General features: G+C 43.1%; 1 protein-coding gene across 6 annotated transcripts in view; it reads right to left on the bottom strand.

The window, feature by feature from the left end:
* MALSU1 (mitochondrial assembly of ribosomal large subunit 1) overlaps positions 1 to 6,844 on the bottom strand; it is a 32,664-nt gene extending 25,820 nt beyond the window's left edge. For 2 of the 6 annotated variants that reach the window (XR_009735825.1, XR_009735826.1), the window contains exon 1: positions 1,227 to 6,843. Coding sequence is in view for 3 of the 6 variants with exons in the window: in XM_061413708.1 (XP_061269692.1) it covers positions 1,227 to 1,482 (256 nt within the window). In the remaining 3 variants the exon portion in view is untranslated. Of the gene's footprint in view, positions 1 to 1,226 lie in introns of all 6 variants that reach the window. The other 4 variants (XR_009735827.1, XM_061413708.1, XM_061413709.1 and 1 more) reach the window with 4 other exon arrangements.
* Positions 6,845 to 21,302: the final 14,458 nt, after the last annotated feature.

The following is a 21,302-nucleotide window of genomic DNA, read 5'->3' as shown; positions in this document are numbered from 1 at the left end:
CACCAGCAATAACCGCTGCTGTTCCAGTACTTGAGGAGACAAGTAACACTGCTCAAGCAGAGGAGGTACACCAAAGAGAGGAAAACAGAAGCACAATTTGGGGAGGTGGTAATACCCTGGGACATATTAAACTGAATTCCAGCCAGAAAGGGTCACAGAACTAGCACTGGGAACTGGAATTCTTAGGTAGTATCTGGCCCACAACCTTCATCTGAGAAACTCGGACCTAGCCAAGTATATGTGGCCCCAGACCTACCAATTCGAGGGCTAGAAGTTTAACAGCAGTTCTCATTCTGAACTCTCAAGTTTTTCTTACAATGTCATCTGGGTTATGTAACAACTGTTATCTGTGAAAATCTTCCCCCTTCCCCCTCCCTGGAGATTTAGATACTTGGATTGTCACCGTGATGTATTACATTATAGCCTCTGGACTTACAGTTCTCTTAAGCTTTAAAGTTGACTTCCAAGGTGCTAGATGTTAACCTCTCCCTCTCATCTTTCACAGGTGTGATCTGTTTACCAACTCTCAAGCGTCTAAAAACTTACACAAATCAGAGGCCCTTAAATTGGCCGTATCTCCTATTAGCGCTTCTTGCTGCTGCTACTGCTAAGTCGCTTCAGTCGTGTCCGACTCTGTGCGATCCCGTAGACGGCAGCCCACCAGGCTCCCCCGTCCCTGGGATTCTCCAGGCAAGAACACTGGAGTGGGTTGCCATTTCCTTCTCCAATACATGAAAGTGAAAAGTGAAAGTGAAGTCGCTCAGTGGTATCCGACTCTTAGCGACCCCATGGACTGCAGCCTACCAGGCTCCTCCATCCATGGGATTTTCCAGGCAAGAGTACTGGAGTGGGATGCCACTGCCTTCTCCATTAGCGCTTCTTACTGCACCCTTTAGCCCCCAGCCCCCAGCTCCTCCTCAGAATTCTCACGCCCCAACAACTCTCGACAAGTCCATTTCTCGGGACCCTAGGAAGAGAGTGAAGGGAGATGAGGACGCTGAGGGTGTGATGCCAAGAGTCCGGCGTGGCTATTCAGACGGACGCCTGGGGTTTCGGAGACTGATTCAGTTCATCTCTTGGTCTCACTGTGAAATGCAAAGCTGGTGCCAACAACCTTTGCAGGCCGTTCCGGTTCTGCTTTGTATACGTTTTGGGACCCCAAGAAAAATGCAGAGAGGAGAACTCAGCATCCACGAAGGACCCGCCTCCCTACTCCATGCCCGTACCTGCGGTGCCAGACTCCGGGAGTCCCTCGCCGGCTGTCCCCTCCGCCTGCTCCTCCAGGCCTGGCCCGCCGTGCAGGCCGCGAGCTCGGTCCGGGGCCAGGCAGGCCCTGCCGAGTGTTGCCCTCGCCGTAGGCCTTCCCACGGCCAGCAGCCGAAGACGGGGCGCGGCACCAGCCGCGGGCCACGCGCGAGGGAAAACGGCCCTGCGGTACAGCTGCGCCCAGAGTCGCAGCGCCACAAAGCTGCCGGGCCCCATCGTAATAGCCTTGCGTCGACTCACGGGGCGGGGCTTAATGGGGCTCGTGCAGGTGTGCGGCTTTCGATTGGCTAGGTCAATGCGGCTGGGCACGGAAAATTGACGTCAGGAGAGTGGGCGTGGCCAGAAGGTGGGCGGTGGGCGGAGTATGAAAACCAGGCAGGGGAGGAGGATGGTAACCCAACAGTGACCCGGAAGACTTTAGGTATTAGGCAAATATTATTTTTTGAAGTGACTTTGTAATTTACACTACATTTTTGCTGTGATGATTCTGTTTCTAAACATATAAGATTGCAAGCTTGAGGACTAATTTTACGTTTAGGTATAACACATTGATAAATATCTGAAGTAATGCATATTCGTCAGAGTAGGTTTTTCTTTGATAATATTTTGACTTTTCTCACCATAGATAGTTATCCTAATTACTAACTAAGCCATAGTAACTGTATGTTCAATAGCAGTCTTCCACCAAACACCCGGATTTGCTTTTGACAAACGACATTGGCACTTAAACATCCATAGTAATGAACAATATGAAAATCATTATATCTTTTCTAAATTAATATTTTACTAATTGAGTTTCTAATGAATCAAACTTCTAACATTTCAAGTAAAAAAAAAAAAAAAAGACATAAAATAAATTTAAACCAGGCAAGTTTTCCCTACTTGGTTATGAATTTTTTTTTCCCCCTGGCTAGCATTCACATGTTTCAAGTAAACACTCATTTGCTTTGTTCTTAATTCATTCTTTCTACATTTAAAAATGTTTACTATATACAAGCTGCTGAAACACATGAAGAGAAACAGTTTGCCATTGGCCTTCTTTGCCCAATGGTGGTTTCTTTGTGTTTTATTACTGCTAAGGCAACAATACAAAAATATTTTAAAATTTAGTAGGAGTTTTTTACTTTTCTAGAAAAGTGGACTAGAATTATCCCAGTATATATGTATCTAATTCATAATCTAACATTTGGGAGAAGAGGAGCGAAAGAAAAGGAAATGTAATAGTTAATCCAATGTAATCCTAAAGTTCCCAATCTCTTAGGCTTCACTCCATGCCTTTTGCCTCCAGATCCATCTAGAAATCTGAAATTGGTCAAAATAGAGAGATAATTAAATAGAAAAGGTGTTGTGGAACAGACAGGTTAGTTTAAAAGGGGAGAGTTTTATCAGAAATTATTTTTACACATTTTAATAACAGAAATCACAATGTAAAGCTTAAAAAAAGAAGCCTTTCTCTTTCTCCTCACTCCAAGCTCTGTCTCACAACTGGATATACTGTTTCAACATCATTAGCAATCAAAGAAATGTGAATAAAAGCAACAAAGAGATTGGCACCAGTCAATAACATGTGGCAGTAGCAAGAGGGGATTGGCATTCTGATACATTGTGAAGGGGTGTAAAATGTCACTGCTCCTTTCTCAGAAATCTCAAAATACATCTGTTCTTTCTTCAAATAATTCTACTTCTATGAATTTTTCCTTAGAAATAATTTTTCCTTTTCAATAAAATATCTAGATTCTAGGGAATTCCCTGGTGGCTCAGTGGTAAAGAGTTTCCCCACCAATGCCAGAGACAAGGGTTTGATCCCTGATCCCACATGCCTTGGAGTAGCTGGGCTTGTGTGCCATAACTATTGAGCCTGTGCGCTAGAGCCTGGGAGTCGCAACTACTGAGCCCATGTGCCATAACTACTAAAGTACGCGTGCCCTGGAGCCCCTGCTACGCAATAAGAGAAGCCACTGCAATGAAAAGCCCATGCACTGCAACCAGAGAGCAGCCCCTTCTGGCCATAACTGGAGAAAGCCCACACGGCAATGAATACATCTTTTATAAATAAATAAATAAATTTAAAAATAAAACATCTGGATTCTAGTAGTTTCACAAGAAGAATTTAGGGATTAGGAATTAGGTTTTGTAGGAGTCAGAGCACTAGCATTCCACGACTCACCTTGCGTTGCCTTGCACTGTAGTGACACACTGTGTCCTCTTTGTATTGTTATTATTTTTTCTTGATGTCTCCATTCACCAAAATGTAAATAGTATGAAGGCAGAAATTTTTGTTTAGTAACTGTTCTCTCCATGGTGTCTAAAGCTGAATGTACAAAAGATGCTTCTGTTGATGACATTGGACTTAGGACATAGTCCATTACCAAAGAAATTATCAAGATTCCCTCGCAAATTGGAAAGCCCATGAGGAAAATCTGCTGTCCTGGGATGGGAGGCAGAGGTAGAAAGGACCATTTGGAACACATGTTTAGGTCAGCCCTTAGTTACACTCTCCAGTGGACTTATTTTATGCCAATGGACTGCACCCTGGGGCTCACCTCAGTGAGAATAAGGACTGCTGAGTTGCAGTTCAGGATTGAATTATAGGATGTGAGAGCTGAAAGAAACCCAGGGAGGAAAACTGATTTGCCTGTGGCCAAGCTGGAACCAGAAGCTGATTCTGAACTCCAGCATGCTAACTTCTGAAAGGAAGAGGCTAGTAGATGAAGGGAGCAAATATTATAGCTCAAGTGCCTGGAACAGTGCCAAGTACCTAGTAGCCACTCCAAATGGTTGATACATTACTTACTTGCTTTTAAAGAACTCCAGGCATTCATTTTTAAAAATTAAAAACAACAGAAACTAAATAAGCACCTGTGTGTACCACCACAAATATTCACACTGCTTCAAGTTATTTTTTTAATAATAAGAATAAAGTGTTACAGATAAAGTTAAGTCTCATCTTCTTCACTTCCATTTCCCCACAAACATGAATTTGGTGCTTCTCCCAGAATTTGCCATCAGTTCCGTGTTCCACTGGTTTTTCACATCCCAAACCTGTTTTACCACCTGCGTTTGGCATCTCATTTAATGGGATCATCACACACACACCCCCAATTCTCCTAAACTCTGGACTGCATTCACTGCAGGATCTTTCTGCAACAACTATTCCCTTGTCAAATCCTGTTTATGCTACTTCCAAAATACTTTTTGAATCCAACTTCTAGTCTTCATTCTCATTGTTCCTTCCTTCGTCTGAGACCCCAAAAACTTTTGGCTCATTACTAGGACAGACTCCTACCTGGGTCTCCTGTCTCTAATCCGTCTCTATTCTTTCCATCCTCCATCCTGCCAACTAAAAGTATTTTAGCCTCATCTGCTCTTTGCTGTTTTCCAAACACGCCATAACCTTTCCATGCTGAGCTTTGCACATACTATTCCATACCATGTTTCTAGAATGCCCTTCTTCCACCTTTGCACATGACAAACTCAGACCCACTCTGTAAAACCTACTTTAAACATTAAGATATCTACCCTGACTCTCTCAGATGGTCCTTCCAAAACCCTTCATCCCTTCGTTCATAAATGTCTTTAACATTTACCATGTTTGATTGGATGATATAACCCATTTGAAAAGACTTAGATTTCCAGCTCTTCTGTTTACTAGCAGTGTAAGACTGAAGTCCATTAATCTCCTTGAGCCTTTTATTTATCACTTCATCTCAGTGCTTTTTCCAGCACTGATACAACTGCTGATACGATCCCACAACATTTTGGACTTTCAAATACAAATATATGATATGGATGTGTGCATGTGTGTGTGTGTATGCGTGCGCACGCTCAGTTGCTCAGTTGTGTCCTACTCTTTTGTGACCCCATGGACCATGGCCCGCCAGGCTCCTCTGTCCGTGGGATTTCCCAGACAAGAATACTGGAGTGGGTTGCCACTTCCTAATCCAGGCGATCTTCCCAACCCAGGGATTGAACCCATGTCTCTCGCATCTCCTGCATTCGTAGGCAGGTTCTTTACCACTGCGCCGCCTGGGAAGCCCCATATGATATGGAGGACGTTTACTCTGCTCATCCTCTCTCCTTCTGTCTGAAAGCTCCTAAGGGGCAGGGACTATTCACCTTTCCCCTCCCTGCCCTCGCCCTGCGCCTGGCACTGGAAACCTTGGTGAGCCTCCTTGAGAAGATAGTGAATCACAAGTCTACTGTATGATCCACTGGATAGGTGGGTGACCCGCTGTGTGCAAGCTGCACAGTAAGAAGAAAGTATACTCTTCATTGTGAAGATGAGTACGTGTAGGGCTGGTAGCCTTCAAGTCCCTATCAATTCCTGTCGGCCGTGGGAGAAAAGATAGCCTCGTTGCCTGTCAGCACCCAGGAAACCGAGGGAACAACGTGGGTGCTCAGAGACCCAGCTCTGGAGTGAGCGACAGTTCTGAAATCTGAGGGAAAAGACCTGCCTAAGCCAAAAGGTGGGAATGTGAGCCTGCACCTTCACCCAAAAAACAGGCTCATTGGAAAAACGGTGGAGGAGTTTCCTCCCACAGAGGAGCCTCCTCCTTGAGAGGCCCCTGGCAGGCGGGACTCTGTGATGCCCTTAAACCACAGGCTCCATGCTTCCTGGGATGCCAACAATTCATCCCATTGCCAACCTCAGTACCCACTCCAGGCTGCACTCTTGTCCTTGCAGCATGGAGGGCACGACTAGCAAATGGACAGAAAACATCTGAGCAGCAGGCAACACAGACTCCACACTCTGCGGGCAGGTGGGGTGAAGAAAGACAGAAGTGCCGACCTCTAGGTTTATAAAACAATGAGTCCCTGTCACCCAACTTCTGCTTAAATGGATTTTCCCTCTTCCAATCAGGAGACTACAGAAAGGAGGACAAAGTAACTTTTAAATAGAAATACACAAATGTAGCACTTCTAGAACTAATTTATGAAAGAGGTAATTTTAATCCTAGCCCTTCCCTCTGCAAGGTCTCCCGAAAGCAGAAACAGTACAATGAGAATGGAAATCTGAGGAAATGGGTGAAACTTAAAATGAGGCAGGAATATTGGCCGACAGCTGCAACTGCCCAGTTACTGCCCAGTTGTGGAATGAGCTGCCCTGTGAGGTTGGGAAGGGTAGCTGAGCTGCAGAGAAGTGGTCCCCACCTATTTCACTATAATGAATAACTAGAAATTGTGGCTATGTAAGTATTAGTCATTGAACACATGCATGACAAAAAGCTGCTGTGAACAAAGCAACTCTTTTAAATAAAATTATATTGAATTGTGATATATCCTTTGCAACCAAAAGATCCAGCCATTAGGAAACACAGAAGCATAGTAAATTCATGCACAGAGTAAGCAAAGACTGGACTCGATAAACTTCCTAGTCCCCAAACTGTATGAATTCATCCATTCATTTATTAAACAAAGATGTATTAGTTGCAGCATTACGTGTCCCGGAGTCAAATGTGGGTCTATCAGGAAAACCTGCTCAGCCTTTCCCTAGTTTAGCCTGCTCTTTTTCTTCCTCTCTGTTCTCTCTGATGCAGGGTCCTGAGGTACCTCTGGTTTCATCTCCCAAACCAGCACCCCCGACCCCTCCCCAATCCCTGAAGCTAGCTGCAGCTTCCCCCCTTCCTACCTTCCCACGATGCTCCAGGAAACAAGTTCAGGACCCTCTTGACTTTGCTGCTAACAGAACGAACAGGAGGCTCCTCAGTTAACACACCAAGGGTGTATTAAGATCCACAAACTTCAAAGTCCATGTAGTCATGAACACTAGTTAATTTATAATTCCTGATGCCCTCAGGAAGCCGCTTCAGCCATCCATTCTCAGCACCCCAAAGAGAGAGATTATCAAACCATCCTCCCCTTCTGATTCTGTCTTTAAAAAGCAACCAAGGACTTAAAGTCCACACCCAATAGCAGATGTCTCTGTTCTCAAACAGGGACATTTTGCATTTCTGAGAACCTCTCTGATGGGTGACAGTCTTTCCCCTGAGTCTTTACTAGGTAGGAGAGAAGACCTGTAAAATTGCTTTCATTAACTAACTTTAAGGACTTGTTGCCAACAAGCTGGGTCTAACATCACAGAAAATGATAAATCACAGATAATGAGAAACTGCTATTTTGGAATCATTTTCATGAGAATGGAACATCCCACTCATGCCTAAAAACTCGATGAACGTGGGTCGATTCACACTGAAAAGTGGTTTTGCTATCCCTCCTGCGGCTGAAGCAACACTTCAGATAAAGGTGTTTCAGAGACAACTCTCTACATTTACCTCAACTGCACAGTCTAATGAGCAAGGCCCCTGAGTGTGCTGCTCAGCCCTGCTGGTCATTAGATGGTGACACTCTTCAGGGAACCTGAAACAGCATTAATAACAGGACATGTTTCTCCTTTGTTTACACAACCCTTTTGAGTGATTGACCAACAACAGCCCCCGTGAAACTCCACCTGTGGCACTATATGATCACTCAGAGGCTCTGTGGCCCTCCTGACCCCCCAAGAAATCAGACCCCCCCACCCCTGCCCCCTCACAAGACCATGAGTTGTTTTCTTTCAGCCCAAATCTGATTTCTGATGAGCCTCTGATTTCTTTTCTGATCAGATGCCTTGATAATCCAGTACAGATCTGGCTCAGCTTTTCCTTTTTTTTTTGATCCCAGTTTTATGAGTTGCCTCCCTTTTGTAATTATTATTCCAAGACTTGAATAATTCAGAAGAGCAGATGTGTGTGACCGTTGACGGCTGACCTCCCAGGGACTGGCTCAGAGCAAGCAAGCTCAGGCTCCTCAGCAATGGCCCCCTCCTCTGATTGGATCCTCGCCTTCGAGGGCTTGCAGTCTCACTCCAAGTCACCTTGGCAGAAGGGTGCCGAGAGTGGCACCCATCAGAGGAGCTGAGGGGACACCTCGTTGAACCTGAAACTTCACCTTTAAAACAGCGAAACCGACAAAGGTCCATATACTCAAAGCTATGGTTTTTCCAGTAGTCATGTACAGATGTGAGAGTTAGACCATAAAGAAGGCTGAGCACCAAAGAATTGATGCTTTCTAATGGTTGTGCTCGGAGAAGGCAATGGCACCCCACTCCAGTACTCCTGCCTGGAAAATCCCATGGATGGAGGAGCCTGGTAGGCTGCAGTCCATGAGGTCGCTAAGAGTCGGACACAACTGAGCGACTTCACTTTCACTTTTCACTTTCATGGATTGGAGAAGGAAATGGCAACCCACTCCAGTGTTCTTGCCTGGAGAATCCCAGGGACGGGAGAGCCTGGTGGGCTGCCGTCAATGGGGTCGCACAGAGTCGGACAAGACTGAAGTGACAGCAGCAGCAGCAGCAGCAACAGTGGTGCTGGAGAAGACTCTTGAGAGTCTGTTGGACAGCAAGGAGATCAAACCAGTCAATCCTAAAGGAAATCAACCCTGAATATTCATTGGAAGGACTGATGCTGAAGTTCCAATACTTTGCCACCTGATGCGAAGAGCCTACTCATTGGAAAAGATCCTGAAGCTGGGAAAGATTGAAGGACAGAGGAGAAGAGGACGGCAGAGAATGAGATGGCATCACAGACTCAATGGACATGAATTTGAGCAATCTCTGGGAGACAGTGAAGGACAGGGTAGCCCGGTGTGGTGCAGTCCATGGGGTAACAAAGAGTCGGACATGACTTAGTGACCGAACAGCAACAACAACCACCTTTGGACCACATCTAAAGGGCAGCAGTGATAATACACATTCTTTTCCACTGTTGCAACAGGTCAATCCTCTTATCTCCTAGGTGGCTTCCCAAATTTATGCCACCAAAAAAATTCGGAGAAGTGTAACCAGTGAGTTTAGGAGCACTCCAGGCTGCTCCATTCAGGCTTCTTAAAATGCAGAGGGGCTTCCTTAGTCGCTGGGAGGCCAGTCATTGTGTGAGTGGCTTCTGCGGCTCCTGCATTTCCTTGTGACTCTCTTGGTCATGTTATTTGTTGCTCATGCAGCTGCTGCTGTCAAGACCAAGGTGACAACATCAACTGCACAGCCTTTCAGGGACCAATAACATTTATAGCATTTGCATGGCTCTATCAGATTCACTTATTTTCACAAACATACTTTTCAGTACCTACTATGTTCCAGGCACTATTCCAGGTGCTGCAGACAGGATCCTTGGCCTGAAGGGGCTTCCTTTCTGGTTTGGGAGATAAATAAACAACAATAAGAGCAGAAGCCAGGCGATTACCATCCCACCTGATAAGTGCTATAAAGGGTATAAAATACAGGCTGCTACGGGAGCATTAGTAGCATCTGACTGGGCGGCTGAGGCCAGGGAAAACTTTCTGTCTTGAAAGTAAACAAACCAACAAAAACCTAAGGTTGAGTAACTGTTGAAGCTAAAATAATGTCTTGAGAGTGGTTTCTCTCTCCTTTTGCATGCATCTGAAACTTTTTACTTTAAAAACAAAACCACAGTAACAGAAACTCTGCTCACTGTTTCTAACTGTGAGTATTATGGTTCTCAATTCTAGACGCTTTTATTAATAGAAAGAAGTCCATTTAAGCCAATGTTGGTTGTCTCTCATTCCCTCAAAATACTTTCAATTTCCTCGTCTTTAGCATTAAATGTATGAAGCATACGAAACTTATGTTTTGTATCTGACCATTCCAATATATTCAGGCTGGTTGCCAGCCTGACTCTTTTTATCATGTCTACAGATTCATTCATGAAGAATTATTTGCACATATGTCTAGTGAGTTATTGTTCTGTTATTTTAATTATGATCCCATATATCTTGAGATTTTATCTGTTGAAATTCTCTAAAACCTAGAGTTCCTGAAGAGAAGGTTTGTATTGCTTCTGCCAGATATGTGGAGCCATTCATTACTCACCGAGGGCCACTTTAAATGAAATGTTTAACTATGAATTTTTTCAGTACCAATACCAATTCTAAAACCACATGAGTACAGGCTTGTGGTTCGGAATTCTCAGAGGGGACTGTTCATTTCATTTCTCACTTCCACCCCTACCACCAGAGTCCTGAGCCAGCTCAGTCAAACATTTCTACTCTCTACCTCAATGAGGTGCATATTTGTCTATTTCACCCAGCGAGGATATCATTCCAGAATTCTGACTTTATGCAAGAAGCGGGTGGAGGGGGTTGTCCTTCCCTCCTGCCTGATCTTCATGTGTTTATCTTTAACCCAAAGAGCAAGTCTTTAAACCCAAGCTCTGGCATCCTAGGGATGCGTGTACACACACACTAAACCCCTAGAAAGAACTCTGGTTTCACTGCTTGATGTCTCCTGTTTTCTCTAGATCTGTGTTTTTTTGAGATAGATTCTGGTCGTGAAAGCCTCTCCTTACTTTCCTGCCGGCTTGATCATGTTTTTATATCTTATTTATATCTTATTCAATATTTTCAGTCGAGTTGTAATGGGAGGAATATCTTTGACCATTGGGCCCATCTAATGCTGGGAACTGAATCAACAATTGGGATTTTATCTTTTTTAGTCCCCCAAAGGGTCATTTTCATCTGACACTGCAGATCACTCACGACATGGGCACTAGCAGGTAAGCCCTCTTGATCTGGCCTGCCTCAATTTCAGCCCCACTGTTCTGAAGCCTTCGGAAGCAGACCCCTGGCCCTGTACCCTCAGATAGTCCTGACTCCTCTGAAAGTCCTTTGTTATAGGGCCAGTCAGAGGTCTTGGAATCATCTGAAGAGTCACAGGGGTACTGGGTTATTATTGTTCTAACTCTACAAGTTGTGGGTTTTTTCTTTTTTCCCAGAAAGAAAAACTTTCAAGTTGCTAACTGTTAATTCCCATTTCCAAGGATAAAGTTGCCTTAATTGCGTGTGAAAAGGAAGAACTTAAGGAGTACAAATTTTTTATGGCTCTAGGTTTCATTCATTCTTCTTCTTTCCAATACTTTACAAACACTTAGGAAACAACCCTTTTTCCTTTGAAAATCAAGCATCTGTGAAGTCTGAAGGTTTTTTTTTTTAAGTTTATCAAGTTTATATACATAATAAAGCAGGGATCCAGCAGATGAACTTGACACTGAGGAAATTAGACCACTTTCTACACTTAGAGATCATTCAAAGTCCAAAACTAAAACCCAATGTATAACAGTCAGGGTACAATTTTTAACTTTTTTCTTTAAACCTAAGGAGGTACCACGCAAACAGGATGCTTCTTAAATAATCGACAAGAATCTTACATAATCTACATCATACCAACATGCAGCAGTTGTTGTTGTTGTTAATGAGAGGATTTACCCTGCTCTTTGTTTTCTACAAAATAAGATATCTATGATTTCCTAAGAAGGAGGCTTCTGCTGGTAGGGGAGGCTTCCTGACTGAAGCCATGGTGGGAATCTTTGCTTCCTTCTTTTCATTCCCATTGCTCTCTTTAGGGTTCTGAAATAACGTGGTTATGATCAAAGTAAGACCCAAACACTTCTCCCAGGGGAACACATGGTAAAATGTTAAGAGTATCAACAGCTGTGATGGGACAAGCTCATGTTGGGCAAGTCACAGTGGCCTGGACTGACTGTAAGACAATAAATTTAAGCCAATCCCACATTGAAAGGATTCCAGTTGAGAAGCATTCTAAGTCTGTATTCTCTTTCACTGGGCACCCCTGCCTCCACTTTTCTTTCTCTCTGACATGTCCAGGCTCTCGCCGCACAGGCAACGACCGCGAGAAACACACAACACCATGAGCTTGCACCTGCCTGGAAAGCCCATGAGTCTCACGCTGAGAAGCCACACAAAGGCTTTTCCCTTGCTCGAGGACAAAACGGCTTGATCTGTGCTTTGCTTTTGTTTCACACTGGGTCTGCTCCCCTCTGCCAGATGACCACATCAAAAGTGATTCCTCTGGGGAAAGCACAGGCAGAACACTCTGACAGAATTCAAAGAAGATCTGTACATCTGAAACTAACACAACATTGTAAACCAACTGAAGTCCAGTATAAAACAGAAATTTTTTAAAAAAAAGAAAAGATACACGCCCCTCCATGTTCATAGCAGCACTACTTACAACAGCCAAGACAGGGAAGCAACCTAAATGCCCACTGACAGGGAAATGTATAAAGACGTGGTCCATATATACAATGGAATGTTATTCAGTCATTAAAAAGAAGGAAATAATGCCTTCTGCAGCAACATGGATGGACCTAGAGATCATCATACTAAGTGAATTAAGTCAAACAAAGACAAATAGCATATGGTATCATTTATATGTGGAATCTAAAACAAATGATACAAATAAACGTATTTACAAAATAGAAACAGACTCACAGACTTCAAAAACAAACTCTGGTTACCAAAGGGGAAAGGTTGGGGGAGGGATAAATTAGGAGTTTGAAATTAACTTATATACCCTACTATATAGGGCTTCCCTGGTGGCTCCTACAATGCAGGAGACCTGGGTTTGATGCCTGGGTCAGGCAGAAATCAACAAGTACCTACTATAGAGCACAGGGAACCACACTCAGGATTCTGTAATAACCTAGGTGGGAAAAGAATCCGAAAACGAGTAGGTGGATGTATATGCATACCTGAGTCCCTTTGCTGTACACCTGAAACCACCACAACGCTGTAAGCTGACTATGCGCGTGTGCTAAGTCACTTCAGTTGTGTCCGACTCTGTGCAACCCTATGGACTGTAGCCTGTCAGGCTCCTCTGTCCATGGGATTCTCCAACATGAAATAAAAGTTAAATTAAAAAAAAAACCTCATGGGTGGAGGGATGGGATGAATTGGGAGATTGGGATTCACATATACACACTACTATATATAAAATAGACAACTAATGAGAACCTTCTCTATTGCAGAGGGAACTCAGTGCTTTGTGGTAACCTCAATGGGGGAAATTTTAAAAAAGCGGGAAGTGGGGGTTACGTATATGTATAGCTGATTTGCTTTTCTGTACAGCAAAAACTAACACAACATTGTAAAGCAACTATTCTCCAATAAAAATTAAGTTTAAAAAAACCTATACAAAACAAAAAGTTGTTTCTTGGGCTGTGACAGAGTTGAAATGCGGGGTTCTTGAGACATGTTTCTCTGAGGTCCCCTGTCTACATGATGACAACTTGTGTAGAAGCTCCCATGGCTGTGGGTGGTAGCAGTTTTAACTAGACTAAAATTAGTCTATGTGTAGCCATAATCCCCCAGCCATGCTATTAACCCAGTGGCTGACCTTCAGCCTCTTATTCTGTGCTGAAACAAATACCTTAGCTAATGACCTGGAGTTTGTGCTGTTTTAAACAGTAGGAAACCAGCAAGTTAAGAGCAGCCACTTAATGATTATTGATTTCAGTTAGATTTTTTCCAAAAGGTTTTCTGTGTTAGCTTGTAGTGGGAAAAAAAAAAAAAGACACAAATATGTGAGGTAGGAAAATAACAAGGCAGGATTTAACTAACCGTATACATACTGCAACAGGGCTGCCCGGGTGGCTCAGTGGTAAAGAATCTGCCTGCCAATGCAGAAGACACAGGTTTGATCCCTGGGTCGGGAAGATCCTCTAGAGAAGGAAATGGCAACCCACTCCAGTATTCTTGCTGGGAAATCCTACGGACAGAGGAGCCTGGTGGGCTACAGTCCGTAGGGTTGCCAAGGGTAGGACACGACTGAACGCACAAGCACAGAAAGCACACATACTGCCACAGCATGATGCTGTGCTATGCGCATTTTAAAACATGACTCCAAATTCTTCGATATGTTTCCCATTGAGAGGTGGGATCTGTATCCCCTCCCCTTAAATCTGGATGGGCTTGTGAGTGTTTCAACCAATAAAACATGGCTGAAGTGACACTATGTGACATCCGAAGCTCGGTTAGAAAAGCCTATGCCACTTCCACCTGGCTCTCTTGAATGACTGCTCTTGGGACATTCCCTCACAGAACACAAATTCCGCATGGTGAGAAGTCTGGGGTGCATGGAGGGGCCACACTAACATGCTCTGGTCCACAGTCCCAGTGAACTCAGCCTTCCAGTCATCGCAGTTGGTGGCCCAGACATGTGAGTGGGGAAGCCTCCAGATGATTCCAGCCCCTAGTTCCCACCAAGGCCCCAGACATCATGAAGGAGAAAAAAGCCAACCTTGTAGTGCTCTGTCCAAGTCCCTGTGCCATCGGATCAGTCAACACAATAGCGACTTCACACCACTAAGTCAGGGATGTTTGTTACGCAGCCATAGTAACCGATACCCACTTCACCTCCAAACAAACCATTCAAATTGTGCTAAAGAAGTTCAGCAGAGAGCCCAGCTCATGTGTACTCAAGGAACATTTTGCTGAAACAGAGGAGAAAGCACTTTATGCTGTGTGGGAGAGGAGAAGACAGTGGGAGCCCAAGGCTGGATATGTTTGATTCTAGGTAGAGTGAATAAACCAAATGGCGAATAGGGTGGGGTTCTGGCAGCAAGGAGTAGAGCATGAAGGTGGAAAGGAAGGTGGGGACCAGACTGCAGCACGACTGTACCCCTTTTTCAATCTTGACACAGTGAGGCCCATCATATGTGGGTCATCAACCCAAAAGCAGGCCTGAGGTACGAGTTGTGATATCACCTCAGTTCTGCTCCGTGCTCATCCCAGGGCAAGGCAGTGATTTAAGGGTTAAACTGAATCCTCATCTGAAGAAAGGCACTTTATTACTTACAGATGATGCGCCTCCCAACCTGCCACCGTAGACAATCTTGGAGGTCACACTGGTGTCTGGTTGTCCCTGTAGGTGATGGGGTGGCGACTGAAGACTCCTTAATACCAGCTCAACAATTCCAAAATTTTCTTTTAAAAGAAAGCCTTGGAAGCACCAAGCAGTATGAGTATGGAGAGACAGACAGACACACAGAGAAAGAATTGGGAAAGCCATTTGGAGAGCATTATTAGTAATCAGGGTCTGAAGTGATAACAGCCTGATGGAAATGGAGTGGAAAAGTGAGAACTTGTTTTTTTAAAAAAAGTCTCAAAAGTGCATCTTGTTTAAAGGGCCTCATAAGAGCATTCATCATTTAAGGATATTTTTAAGGGCCTCCTCAGGGGATAAGTGGTATGGCTGAGCACATTTCCATTGCTCTCTTCATAACCTCATGGGGTTGCTTACGGGAGACTCAGGCTAGGACTAGAATCAAAACATCACTGGTTGTAGAGTCAGCTGCACCCTCGGGACATGGTCTGTATTCCCGGGGCTCAAGCCCAACTGGGGAATAGCTAAATAGCAGTATATGGTATAAAGTGAGGAAAGGCAGCAGCGGGCAGCTTGGAAACCCAGCATCTGTACTGGAGCAGACTTTGGTTCTCCAAGCAGAGCCTTCTGCCATGACCCTGTGAGGAGTCGGTTGCTGTGGAGCTTCTAAGGTCACCTCTTGTCAGGGGCTCCTGGGGTGACAGAGGTCAAGACCCCTCCCTTTGTAGGTGAGGGGAAGTAAATTTGGGGTATTAGTCACCAACAGTCACTATGAATCCAATCAGAAATATCTTTAAGTTTGAGGGCACTCCAAAATAAATGAATCATGCAACTCAGTGTCAAAAAACCAAATAACTGAATCAAAAAATGGGCAGATCTAAACAGATCTTTCTTCAAAAAAGACATACAAATGGCCCAAAAAAACACATGAAAAGATGCTGAACATCACTGATTATTAGAGAAATGCAAATCACAACCCTCCCTAATCCCATGCATCCCTCCACCAATGAGACAAACACCACCCTAAATTTGATGTGTACCATTACCATTCATGTTTCTATTCGTTACTTTATATGTAAGCATAAACAATTTATAGTATTGTTTTAAATGTTTAAAACGTTTACCTAAATATTATCATACTGTGCCAATGGTTTATGGTTGACATATCTCTGTTCTCTTCATTTGCATCTCCCCAGTTACTAGTATGGTTGAACATCTTTTCATCTGTGCATCAACATTTGGATTTCCTGTAGATTGTCTACTCACAAGCCATTGTCAATTTTTTATAATGAGTTGTCTTTATTTTAAATTTTCTTTTTAGAAGTTATTCTACTTCACTTAAAAAACAAGTGAAAGTCAAGTTAGAAAGTTAAGTCGCTCAGTCGTGTCCGACTCTTTGCAACCCTGTGGACTGTAGCCCACCAGGCTCATCCATGGGATTCTCCAGGCAAGAATACTGGAGTGGGTTGCCGTTTCCTTCTCCAGGGTATCTTCCCGACCCACGGATTGAACCCAGGTCTCTCACATTGCAGGCAGACGCTTTAACCTCTTTAACCTCTTGGGCTTTAATCAGGAAGCCCAAGAAAGGCTTCCCTGACCGGGAAACGAACCCGGGCCGCGGCGGTGAGAGCGCTGAATCCTAGTAGTATTTCATAAAAAACAATGAAATAATGCCATTTGCAGCAACATGGACGGACCTACGGATTATGATACTAAGTGAAGGAAGTCAGAAAAAGAAAGATGAATGTCATATGATAACACATGTGGAATCTAAAAAAATGGCACAAGTGAACTTACTTACAAAACAGAAACAGACTCACAGACATAGAAAATAAACTTACAGTTATCAAAGGGGAAAGTCAGGCAGTGAGGGATAAATTAGGAGTTTGGGGTTAACATACACACACTACTATATATAAAAAGGATAGTCAACAAGGACCTACTGCACAGCACAGGGAACTCCACTCGATATTCTGTAATAACCTATATGGGAAAAGAGTCTGAAAAAGAACAGATACATGTGTACGTTTAGCTGAATCATTTTTCTGTACACCTGAAATTAATGTAGCATTGCAAATCAATTATACACCAACATACTGATAAAATAAAAATGCTTTGAAAGGCGATGCTTGAAAACTACTAAAGAATACATACAGAATGAAGATAGAATATAAAGAAGAAGAATAAAACAAATCTATCCGTCAGCTTAAGCAATGAGTTGCTCTGAGTACTGCTCCACTACCTACCCACCCTGTTTTTCCTCCCCAGAGGCAACCACTGTGCTGAGGTTCATACAACAATTCTTTTGCCTTCTTTCCCATAGGTTTATTACATAGGTTTTTATGCAGTCCTATATTGCTTAGTTTTCCATGCTTTTGAAAACTTTATGTAAATTGTATCAGATTGCATGTATTCTTTTACAATTTTTTTTTTCTGTCAATATTACATTGCAAGTCTTTCCTTTGGGTATTTATAGCTGTGGGTTTATTCGTTTTCACTGATGATTAGCATTCCACTGTACGTCACAACTGCTTCAGCCATTCTACACTGGAGGGACGTTTACGTTGCTCTGAACATTCTTGTCCGCGTTGCCTGGAACACCTGTGGGTTTCTCTGGGGCATTCTACGGCAAAGAGTGAGACTACTGGCCCCTAGCTTTGTGCATCTTCACCTTCACCAGGTAAGGCCAGACTGCTCCCCACTGCACTGGTCCAATTTAAATTCTCAACAGCAAAGTACAAGTGATCCTGGGTTCTCACGTTTGCCAATATTTGATTTTGTCAGATTTTTTTCATTGCCAGTCTTGTGGGTGGGATACCAATCTGTTTGTGTGATGATTTGCATTTCCCTAACAATTCTTTATGTAATCTGGGTACTAATCTTATATCAGTTACATGTATTGCAAATAATCTTCTTTCACTCTGTACCTTTCAATTTTCAATTAACTTTACTGAGGTATATTTCTGCAAAAGGGTTTCCCAGGTGGCTTAGTGGTAAAGAATCCACCTGCAATGGAGAAGACGTGGGTTCAGTCCCTGAGTCAGGAAGATCCCCTAGAGAAGGAAATGGCAACCCACTCCAGTATTGCCTGGGAAATCCCATGGACAGAGAAACCTGATGGGCTACAGTCCATGGGAGCAAAAAAGAGCTGGACTCGACTCAGCGACTAAACAACAACAAATTTCTACAAAATAAACCATTTTAAACCTACAATTTGCTATCTGACAAATGGATACAGTTGTCTAACCACTAAAATCATGCCATAAAATGTCTCCCTTGCCCCTCAAATTTCCCTCATGTGCCCAGTCGCTCTCCTTCCCCAACCTCCAGTGTCAGGCAAGCACAGATTTGCTTTCAGTCACTATAGTCACGTCTTTCTTGGGATATCATACAAACAGACTCATTCAGTGTATCTGACTGTTGCATTTAGCATAATATTAGCTTTTGAAAATCATCCATATTCTTCCACCTCTCAACAGTTTATTCCTTATCGTCAAGTAGTATTTCATTGTATGGATACACTACAATTTATCCATTTACCAGTTGACAGAAATTTAGGCAGTTTCTAGTTTGTAGCTATTACAAATAACATTATTATGAACACTTACATAAAAGTCATTGTGTGAACATATGTCTTCATTTCTCTTGGGTAAATACCCAGGAGTAGAAGAGCCATGTGGTACGGTATACTGTATATTTAATTTTATAAGGAACCATGCAGCTGTTTTTCAAAAGGCTGAATTGTTTCCCTTCTTGCACTTTCATTAGTGGAGACTGAGAATTCTGTAGGTTTTTAGACAAGAAGTTTATGGCATCTTTTTCACACAGTACTTTAAAATTGTGACATAATTTGATGTATCAATCATTTTCTTTACAGTTGGTGTTTTGGGGATTTACAAAATCCTTTATCACTTGGTTATTCATATTGTGATTCTATTTGTAATTTCTCTTGCAAGGATTATCAGATTTTTTTTTCTTCAGGAGGGCCTTTTTTGATATTTTCCCATAGCAGTTTATAGGCAATGTACACTTAACTATGATCGATAATACAGTGTGTGTTGTCATTACAGAATAATGTGACATGAGATTGAGGGTAAGAGCTCAAAGTGCTCAGTTTAGAAATGTACGTTTCATGGAACTGAAATTCTCTTAAGAATTCTGTTTTCTCAGTTCAGTTCAGTTCAGAATGGAGTTCAGGAGTGCTTTGCAACACAGATCAGCATATTTTTTTGATCAAGGACTACATAGTCCATATTTTGGGCTGTGCAGACCAGACCATCTCTGTTCCGACTACTCAACACTGTTGTTGGAGTGCCAAGGCCATTGCTGACAATGCAAGAATGGATGACTGTGGCTGTGTGCCAAGAAAATTTTATTTACGGACACTGAAATTAGAACTTCATACAACTGTTATGTGAAACAAATATCATGTTCTTTTTTTCAAACATTAAAAGATATAAAAACCAGATTTGGTTTGTGTGCCATAGAAAAACAGGCAGAGAGGCAGAGTTGGCCAACCCTGGCTTTAGAACACATCTTCCTGACATCACCACGAGGTGAGTGGCTAACATTACCCTCACCACTTCATGCAGTAGAGCGTGAGAACCTGAGAGCTCATCCAGATTAGTTTTCCTCTCCTCCTCCATTTCACAGAGGAGCTTTTGGTGCCTGACTTCAGGCCATACAGCTTGTGAGTGACAGTGTCAGGCTGGAGCCTGGGTGTCTTGATTTAAGTCCTACCTACCTTCCCCCACTCAGTTCCAAAAATCAAAATTTAAGATTTCATCCACAGCCACAAAGTCCTTCTGCTATTTCTCATCAGCAGTTCATCATTTTTTTTTTCACTTTAAAGGAATTTATTCTAATAAATACCTTAAAATTAAGGATTCAGTAAGCTCAAGTTATACAGAGAATTAAAGTTAAATACAAAATACCATTAAGGCATCTACATTCCAAAAGGCCTATGAAGATCTCCAGAGCAAATTTTATTCCAGAATTTTGAGGACAAAAAGGAAAGGCAATTCTGTTGTGAGTAACAAAGGAATCAGATTAGATGAGTCTGCAGATTAGATGAGGCCAATGTGGTGGACTTCAGGATGCGGGGACTTCAGGCCAGAGGGTAGGGCTCTCACTGCAGTAAGAATTCAAACTCTGAGAAAGCAGAGTCCTTGTTTCCTGTTCATGGCTCTCTCGCCTTCAGACCAGAGCCTGGGACATAGTGGCACTTGGTAAATGATGGTTGAAGGATCAAAATCAGGTTGTAAGGGGTGATTCCTGGGAAGCAGTCTCTGAATTTTTAGGTTATCTATTCCAGCAGCTTTTGGACCACTCTGAAAAAACTTGAAATGACTTCCCACCTCCCAAAGGCCCCATCAGAAGGTGGGCACCTTCACCCCTTGGATAGCTATCTTCTCATCGTAGCCTGTCGCATAGATTTGGAGTTATCACACATTCTGGATATAATGAATGCATTTAAAGTATTGCCTTCTAAACTGTTAAACAATTGAAAATTCAACAAGGGCAACCAATGTTTATGAATGAGTCGGAAGTGTTTAAAATGCAGACATTTATAAAGAGTCTGAGGAGTAAGAAATTCCCAGAATAATTTATTACCTACACATTTCAATTTTGTCCGTAAGTTCTAATTCTCAGCAGACATTAATCAAGCCATTTCACTCTCTTTTAGGTTACTTCTCCCATTTCACAGATAGCAATTCGGCGGACGTTAAATGACTTGTTGCCAAGGTCACACAGAGAATATAAATCTAAATCATTCACGGTTTCAGTTCTCTCTCCTGCCATTTGTTAGATTGAAACCGAGGGAGGTTTCCTGAGGATTTCAACCTGCTTCCCTGGTGACAGACTGTATATTTGCTGCTCTCTGCTGCCCTCTGTTGATAGGAGAAGGCAAGAGTGGATCTCAAGACCACTGTTTTCTCCAAGTTAGGTCTGGGAGCAGCTGTACCAACATCACATGGGAACTGTTAAGAAACAGAATTTATGGGGCCTGGACCCATAATTTTGGGGGGTTGGGATCAGTAGTCTGTGTTTAATAAACCTACAAGTGATTCTGCTGCAACTTGATATTACTTTTCTGGTTCAGGTATGAATGTCCTGGCCTCCTAGTTATCATAAAAATGGCAAGCCCCTTCACACTGCTTCCCACATGTAGTATCCATACCGTTATGCCATATACGCAGTACTTTTCATGTCCATTCATTCTTCCAGAGCAGCCTGCAGGAGCCCTGTGAAGTTCCCTGGTGGCTCAGATGATGAAGAGTCCTCCTGCAATGTGGGAGACCTGGGTTCAATCCCTGGGTTGGGAAGATCCCCTGGAGAAGGGTATGGCAACCCACTCTGG

This window comes from Bos javanicus, chromosome 4, assembly GCF_032452875.1.
Source record: "Bos javanicus breed banteng chromosome 4, ARS-OSU_banteng_1.0, whole genome shotgun sequence".
Lineage (NCBI taxonomy): Eukaryota > Metazoa > Chordata > Mammalia > Artiodactyla > Bovidae > Bos > Bos javanicus.
The sequence above is the reverse complement of the archived record's forward strand: the minus strand, read 5'-3'. Positions and strand labels throughout refer to the sequence as shown.